Below are 7,500 nucleotides of genomic sequence, written 5' to 3' on the forward strand. Positions count from 1 at the left end.
CGGCCATGCCGCCCCGCGCCGCCGCCGCCGCCCCGCCGTAGCCCCCGGTGAGTCCGGTAGCGCCGCGGCGGAAGGGGGGGGTCCCGGGGAGGCCGCGCCGCAGCGCTGCGGGGAGGGGACCGGGACCGGGGGAAGAGGCACGGGGTGTCTCGGCCCGCCCCCCGCGTGTCCCGGTTGGTGTCCCCCGAACACCCCGGGGGGTTCCCGGTACAAGGCAGCTGAGCCCGGCTCTGCCCGCTCGTCCTCCTTGTGTCCCCAGTGCGTCCCCCACTGTGCTCCTCCATCCCACTCGTCCCCCCCGTCCCCACTGCATCCCTGTTGTCCCCAGTGTGCTCCTGCTGTCCCCAGGGTCCCCACTGCATCCCTGCTGTTCCCACTGCATCCCAGTTGTCCCCACTGTGCTCCTGCTGTCCCCAGTGTATCCTGGTTGTCCCCAGTTGTCCCCCTGCATCCCGGCTGTTCCCAGTTACCCTGGTTGTCCCCAGTGCATCCCAACTGTCCCCACCACATCCTGCTGTCCCTCATATATCCTGGTTGTCCCCAGTGTCCCCACTGCATCCCTGCTGTCCTCGGAGTCCCCACTGCATCCCAATTGTCCCCACCACGTCCTGCTGTCCCCAGTGCATCCCGGCTGTCCCCAGTGTCCCCACTGCATCCTAATTGTCCCCTCTGTACCCCGGCTGTCCCCAGTGTCCCCACTGCATCCGAGTTGTCCCCAGTGTCTCCACTGCATCCGAGTTGTCCCCAGTGTCTCCACTGCATCCCAGTTGTCCCCAGTGTCTCCACTGCATGCCAGTTGTCCCAGTGTCTCCACTGCATGCCAGTTGTCCCCAGTGTCCCTGGGATGTCCAATCTGTCCTCAGCACGGCCCTGCTGCCCCAGGGCTGTATCTGCCTCATCCCGCCTGTCCCCGGGGTGTCCTTGCTGTCCCTGGTGCATCCCTCCTGTCCCCGGGCTGTCCCCAGCGCGTTCTGGAGCAACCCAGCGGGGTTGCGGGCACTCGGGGCTGTCACCCCCATGTCCCCAGCGTGGGACAGGCCAAAGCCACCCATGGGGGCCACAGCCCGGGCTCTGGGTGCCCCCGTGCTGGGACAGGGACCGACCGCAGCGTCCCTCTATGGGGACCCCCGGTTGTGGCTCGCGGGGGGGGGCCGGGCTGCTCTTCCCCTCCAGACGGAGCCTCACTTCCCCCCGTGACGCAGCCGGAGCCGCGGCCGCTTCCTGCGCCGGGGTAGCCGCGGGCACCACCGGGACCCACCAGGGGGGGACACGGGGGCAGCACGAGCGAGGGGACCTGGTGCTGCCGCGCAGGGACCGGCGGCACCCGCGGGGTGAGGCCGAGGTCACCCGGGCCAGGGGGTTGGGGTGACCGGATGGGGCTCGGTGGGGACGTGGGGAGCATCGCACAGGGCCCCCCGTGCCCGTGCCCCGAGCTGCTCTCGGTGCGTTGCCTGGGAAGAGGCGGCGGAGCTGAGGTGAGCTCCGAGCCCGGCCCCGTTCGTTGGGGTGCGGGGTAGGTGCCTGGAGCCCCGGGGACACCCCGAGGGGTGTTCAGGCTCCGGGGGTCCCCGTCCAAAGCGTGCTCCAGGGCGCCCTCTCCATGGGGCGCCCTTTACCCCCGGGAGTACCCGGTGCTTCCTCTGCCTCCGGTCTCCGCTGCCTCGGTCCCCCCCCGCGCCGGGTCGTTGGGGCGGGCGCTGGCGGAGCCGCGCACCGGAGGCGGTGGCGGCCCCGGCTCCTCCCCGGCCGCGGCGGGAAGGCGGAGCCGGGGCCGTCGCCTCCCAACAATAGCGCGGCCGGGCCGGGCCGGGATGGAGCCTCCGCTGCCGCCGGGACCGACCCCGGGGCCGCGCTGAACGGGGTCGAGCGGCGCCGCCGGGAGCCGCGGGCGTGAGTGCGCGGGGCCGGTGCCTGCTCCGGGACGAGCGGCACCGGCGCCGGGGGGAGCCCCGGTGGGAGCCCCGGTGGGAGCGGCGTGTGCGGCACCGGGATAGAGGGGGGCCATCTGCACCCGGGCTCCTGTGCACCGGGTGCTGCGCGTTCCGGGGCCAGCCCCTGGGCGGGGGCTGCACATCCCGGTGCGCCGGGGCTGGTCCCGGTGCGGGCCGCGGGGCTGCTGCACATCCCCGTGTGCGGGGACCGGGGCTGGTCCCAGCGCCCCTGCGCGCCCGGGAGGGGCTCCGTGTAGCGGTGGGGTCGGGGCTCAGCCCCGGGGCTCCCCAAGGCCCCGTCCCCCTCCCTCAGCGCCGTTCTCCCGGGCAGGTGACGCCGCGGGGGAGCCCCGAGCGAGGAGGCGGGGAGCCCGGCCCGGTGCTTGTCCCCCCGCAGCCCGCGATGTCGGAGAGCGTGGCCGAGGCGCCGGGAGCCGGGAGCGAGACGGGCACCAGCCATGAGCTGCTGCAGCGGCTGCGGGAGCTGGAGGTGCGGAGGGGCCGGGACCGCTGGGAGCCAGTGCCCAGGCACCGCGAGCCAGGGCAGTGCTTCCCTGCTGCCCGGGACACCCGTCCCACCGGGCAGAGGAGGGTCCCATGGGGGGTCCCCGTCCATCACCTCCCCTGGGCCTGGCAATGGCGCTGCCGTGGCTCAAGGATGGGGACAAGGACACAGGGAAGGGGGACAGAGGAGGGGACCCCACAGACCTCAAAAGCAGGGTCCCAGGGGCTGGGGGCCACCCCCTGAGTTGTCCCTGCTCTGTCCCCAGGCAGAGAACTCAGCCCTGGCCCAGGCCAATGAGAACCAGCGGGAGACGTACGAGCGCTGCCTGGACGAGGTATCCCGGGGTTGCGCATGGGACACGCGTGAACATGCGTGAACACGTGTGTGCTGGGCACGGGGCTCCCTGGGCCCTCACCACGCTCCCCCCTCTGCTCCCCAGGTCGCCAACCACGTGGTGCAGGCGCTGCTCAACCAGAAGGTGGGTGTCGGGGGGGGTCTGAGGGTGTCGGGGGACACGGGGAGCTCCTGGCTCATCCCTCCCCATCCCGCCCCATCCAGGACCTGCGGGAGGAGTGCATCAAGCTGAAGAAGCGAGTCTTTGAGCTGGAGCGGCAGAACCAGGCACTCAGCGACCTCTTCCAGCAGAAGCTGCAGCTCTCGGCCGGGTCCTTGCCCCAGGTAGGGCCGGGGCTGGGGGGGGGGGGGCACAGGGCAAAGCCTCCCCCCCAAACCTAACCCGGTGCCACCCCCATCTCCAGCTGCCACCGCTGCCCCTGGAGGCCCCCAGCAGTCCCGAGCCGAGCTGTGCCGAGCAGCCACCACCCCTGCTGCCCCCCGGGTGCTGCCTCTCTCTGCCAGAGGTGGGTACCAGCAGCTCTGACCCCCCCGTCCCCTTGTCCCCCCTCGCAAAGCTCCTGCTATTGCCTCGCCTGCAAGTGTGGTTCCCCCAGCCCGCGGTACCCCCCTTCTGGGGTCCGTGGTGTCCTCTCCTCTGGTGTTCCCATCCTTGAGCCGTGGCATCGCCCTTTCCAGGCCCATCTGCCCCTTGTGTCCCCATCCCCAGCACGGGGCGGTGACGGTGCCCGGCCCCCACAGGTGATGCCGCCGGTGCCGTCGGGCAGCCCCGGGCTCAGCCCCGCGCCCCTGGACGCCCTCTCCCCCTTCTTCAAGAAGAAAGCGCAGATCCTGGAGGTGCTGCGCAAGCTGGAGGAGTCAGACCCGCTGCTGGCCCCCCCCCCGGCCTCCCCCGGCTCCCCCGACCCCTGCTCAGCTCCGGCCTGGGCCTTGTGCCCGCTGCGGGCGCCGGGGGCTGCCGGGGGGTGGCGGGGGGCCGAAGGCAGCCCCTGCTCCTCCCCGGACGAGCGCCTGGGGCTCAGCGCCTTGGCCGAGCGGCTGCTGCGGGGGGAGCCCGGCTGCTGCCGCCGCAATGGGGAAGCGCTCGGGGGCGGCCCCCGGCAGCGGCGCGGGGGGGAGCTCCCCGCGTCCTTCCTGGGGCTCTGCGGCCCGGGCGAGGAGAGCCCCGAGGGGGGCTTCGCGCCGCTGTCGCCCGGGGGGGCCCCCAACGCGCTGCCCTCGCCCCCCAAGGTGCTGAAGCTGCCGCCCCCCCCCGCGGGGCTGCGCCTCAGCTCGCAGCTCGCTCCGGCCTCCAGGATCCCGTGTCGCAGCGGCAACCCGGAGGCCCCCCCCAGAGCCGCCTCCCCCGATGCCCCCCCCGAGCCCGGCTCCCCCGAGGCCCCCGTCCTCCCCCCCGGCCGGCCCTACGAGGCGGCCGAACAGCCCCCGGGCCCCGCTGCCGGTGGCGAGCGGGCGGCAGCTTCGCCCCCCAGCACCCGCCGGGGCACGGGGGGCTCGGCCCCGACCCGGCGCCCCGGCAAGAAGCCCCCCGAGCCCGGATACCTCCCCTTCAAAGAGCGCCTGGCGGCCCTGGGCAAGCTGCGGGGGGCTGAAGGCCGGGAGCCCCCCGGCCCAGGCCGGCCCGAGCGGGGCCATGGGGCTGAGCTGCGCCCCCCGTCCCGAGGGGGGGGCTTGGGGGGCAGCCTGAAGCATCCTGAGCCGGTGCACGCCGGGGAGCCCCTGGCGCGGTGCTACTCCTCCGGCTCCATGGGGGAGCCCGGCAAGGCGGGGGTCAAGGGGCGCCATCCCGGCGGCAGGACCCCACCGCGCCCCCCCCCGGCGCCCCCCGCCAAAGCCCCCCGCAGCCCCCACGGCAGCCCCACGAAGCTGCCCACCAAGGCGGGCGCCAGCAAAGCCCTGCGGGGCGAGGAGCCAGCGGGAGCCAAAGCGGCGGCGGGGCCGCATAAAGCACCCGCGGCCCCCGAGCCCCCCGGTCCGGGCCCGCTGCCGGGCGCCGACGCGCACTCGGCCATCGAGGAGAAGGTGATGAAAGGCATCGAGGAGAACGTGCTGCGGCTGCAGGGGCAGGAGCGGGCGCCGGCGGCCGAGGCCAAGGGGAAGGCGGCCGGGGGCTTGGCCAGCTGGTTCGGGCTGCGGCGGAGCAAGCTGCCGGCGCTGAGCCGCCGCGGGGACGGCGGCCGCGGGCGGGAGTGGGCCGGGACCCCGGCCCCGCTGCGCCGCGAGGTGAAGCTGGCGGCGCGGAAGCTGGAGGCCGAGAGCCTCAACATCTCGAAGCTGATGGAGAAGGCCGAGGACCTGCGCAAGGCGCTGCGGGAGGAGCACGCGTTCCTGCAGGGGCTGGCGCTGGAGAAGGGGCGGCCCCGCGGCGCCCCCCGCGGCCCCGGGCCCCTCCCGGTGCTGTACCAGGAGGTGACGGCAGAGACCTTCATGCAGCAGCTCCTGGACCGGTCAGTGCCTGCTGCGGGGGCGGGCCGGGGGGGGGGTGTGCGGGTCCGGGGTGCCCGCCCCACGCTGTGCGCTCCGCAGGGTGGACGGGAAGGAGGCGCCCTACGAGAGCCGCCTGGAGCACAAGCGGGAGCTCTGCGACCTCCGGAGGGTCCCCCCGGACGCCAAAGACCCCCGGCTCTGCCGCCCCCCCCGCAACGGCATCGTGGGACACCTGCGGGAGGCCCCCGACAAAGTGAGGTCCCCTCCCCCCATCCCAGCCCTACATAACCCTTCCCCATCGCCCCCAGCAGCCGCTCACCCTCCGCACCCCCTATAGGTGCCGGATGTGGGGCTCCGAGAAGAGCTGCCCTCGGATGAGAGCTTGTCCGAGTCGGGGACGTCGCAGCACTTCGCCGGTGAGGGGGCGCCGGGGGTGGGATAGGGAGGGATGGGGGGCACCAGGATGAGCACCCCCCCAAACCACCGGCACTGATTCCTCGCCTTGTGCCTGCAGCCTGTGGGTCATTGACGCGGACACTGGACAGCGGGATCGGGACCTTCCCGCCCCCTGACTATGGGGGGATCCCCGCTAAGAGCACCCCAAAGCCGCGGGGCCGACCCGAGCCGCTGCCCTCTGGGGCCTTACCAGGGCGGCCACCAGCCAGCACCAAGGTTCCGCGCAAGGCCCGGACGCTGGAGCGGGAGGTTCCGAGCGCCGAGGAGCTGCTGGTGCTCCCCAAACACCGGAGTACCCCGACCTGCCGCCCCCCGCCCCCCTCCGGCCACCGCGCTGGGCCCCCAGGTCAGCGTCCCACGGGGAATGGTGAGGACAAGGTGCTATGGGGGGGCTCAGCGCCCCATTGGGAGTCACGGGGAGGCCCAGCCGAGCGCTGCCCCCCCTCAGTTCCCTTGTTTCCCCCCAGACGCCGGTGCCGATGCCGGGAAGCCGCGGCGCGTCCAGCAGAGCAAGAACTGGACCTTCCCCAACGCCAAAGCCTGCGTCGCCGCCGACCCCTTCCTGTGCCCCGCGGCGGGGCTGGAGGGGCTGCACCGGCCCCCACTGGTAAAGGGAGGGGAAGGGGGGGGGAACGCGGTGCGATTGGTACCGATGGGAAGAAGGGGGGCATCACTGACCGCGCTGTTCCCCCCCCCGCAGGCCCCCGCCTGCAGCCCCGCCGCGCACCGAGGGGCGTCCCCGGAGGCGCCGCTGCCGCCCGCCCTCAGCGCCAGCAGCAGCCGCACCCCGAGCGCCTCGGACGTGGGGGACGAGGGCAGCACCGAGGCGGCGTCGCGGGACGGGGGCCACGCTCCCCCGGGGCTGGAGCACTCGGAGTCGCTCAGTGACTCCCTCTATGACAGCCTCTCCTCCTGCGGCAGCCAGGGCTGAGCCCCCCCGGCCGCGCTCGCTCGTCTTCCACAGCCCCCCCCAGGCCCTGCTCCCTGGTACCCGGGATGGGGGGGTCCCGGTGCCCCATTACCCCCCCCATCACCCGGTTCTCTCCAATGGTGCTATCGCCGTGTACAGCCCCTGCCACCGGGTTTTTAACTCAATAAAGGTGCCCCCCCCCCTCCTGCCCCCCCCCCCCCCCCCCCGTTTATTTATATAGTCCTTGTGCAGCTGCTGTGGTCTCTGCCCGCGGGATGGACGCACGGACACAGGGATGGACACGGGGATGGGGCTGAGGGTTCCATTCTAAGCGTTTATTGAATCATCCCGGTGTACAAAGAGGCGGTGGCGGGATTAGGATCGCTCCGGTTAGGATTGCACTGGCCCCGCCGCTGCTTTCCCATTGGATTTCTTGGCACTAAAGGAGAATCTGGCTGCAGGCAGGTCCTGCCGCCCCCCCCTCCCACCCCGGGTACCACGGGGACACGGTGACTCTGGAAAGCTCCAGAACGTATCAGCCATGGGATACGGGACCTGGGATAAGGGGGTGGGGAGGTGGGAAACAGGGGGTTGGGGAGAGCCAAATTCCAGCAGGATCCACAAATTGGCCGGTTTCTAATCAAAGAAAAGCTTGAACAAGAGAAAAACCCACAGAGGCGAAAGCTTCCGGCTGCTTCTTACGGCAGCAAAGCGCAACCCTGGAATGGACCAGAGAGAACAGGGATGGGCGGGATGGGGACAGGGATGGGGATGGGATGGGTATGGGAGGGGGACAGCTCCACCTCAGCCTGGAGCCGCTTCACTTCTTCTCCTTCTTCTTGTTCTGTGGGAAGAAAGGGGTGGTTGAGCACTGGGGGGCTCTGAGGGGTGGGTATGTCCTCCCCAGGCCATGCCCA

General features: G+C 72.5%; 2 protein-coding genes across 2 annotated transcripts in view; one reads left to right on the forward strand and one right to left on the reverse strand.

Annotated features, from left to right (window-relative positions):
• Positions 1–2,002: 2,002 nt before the first annotated feature.
• Positions 2,003–6,789, forward strand: NCKAP5L (NCK associated protein 5 like). Its single transcript, XM_061443527.1, has 11 exons — positions 2,003–2,421; positions 2,702–2,770; positions 2,876–2,914; positions 2,995–3,114; positions 3,195–3,296; positions 3,532–5,237; positions 5,317–5,470; positions 5,555–5,633; positions 5,732–6,019; positions 6,141–6,280; positions 6,374–6,789. The coding sequence occupies exons 1-11, from the start codon at positions 2,335–2,337 to the stop codon at positions 6,602–6,604; spliced, it is 3,015 nt and encodes a 1,004-aa protein (XP_061299511.1). The 5' UTR covers positions 2,003–2,334; the 3' UTR covers positions 6,605–6,789.
• A 108-nt stretch (positions 6,790–6,897) lies between these two features.
• TMBIM6 (transmembrane BAX inhibitor motif containing 6) overlaps positions 6,898–7,500 on the reverse strand; it is a 6,045-nt gene continuing 5,442 nt past the window's right edge. Inside the window, 1 exon segment of the mRNA XM_061443532.1 lies at positions 6,898–7,427. Coding sequence (XP_061299516.1) covers positions 7,404–7,427 — 24 coding nt within the window. The 3' untranslated portion in view covers positions 6,898–7,403.

Source organism: Pezoporus flaviventris, unplaced genomic scaffold, assembly GCF_033815535.1.
Source record: "Pezoporus flaviventris isolate CSIRO_AGI_PZ_B2104156 unplaced genomic scaffold, CSIRO_AGI_Pfla_v1 ptg000400l, whole genome shotgun sequence".
Taxonomy (NCBI): Eukaryota; Metazoa; Chordata; class Aves; order Psittaciformes; family Psittacidae; genus Pezoporus; species Pezoporus flaviventris.

Excerpts from the sequence above, each read along its gene's own strand:
- NCKAP5L (XM_061443527.1), top strand. The coding sequence starts at position 2,335 with ATGTCGGAGAGCGTGGCCGAGGCGCCGGGAGCCGGGAGCGAGACGGGC. Across the intron at positions 2,422-2,701 it reads AGCGGCTGCGGGAGCTGGAG|GCAGAGAACTCAGCCCTGGC; the intron begins GTGCGGAGGGGC and ends CTCTGTCCCCAG. Across the intron at positions 6,020-6,140 it reads CCACCGCGCTGGGCCCCCAG|ACGCCGGTGCCGATGCCGGG; the intron begins GTCAGCGTCCCA and ends GTTTCCCCCCAG.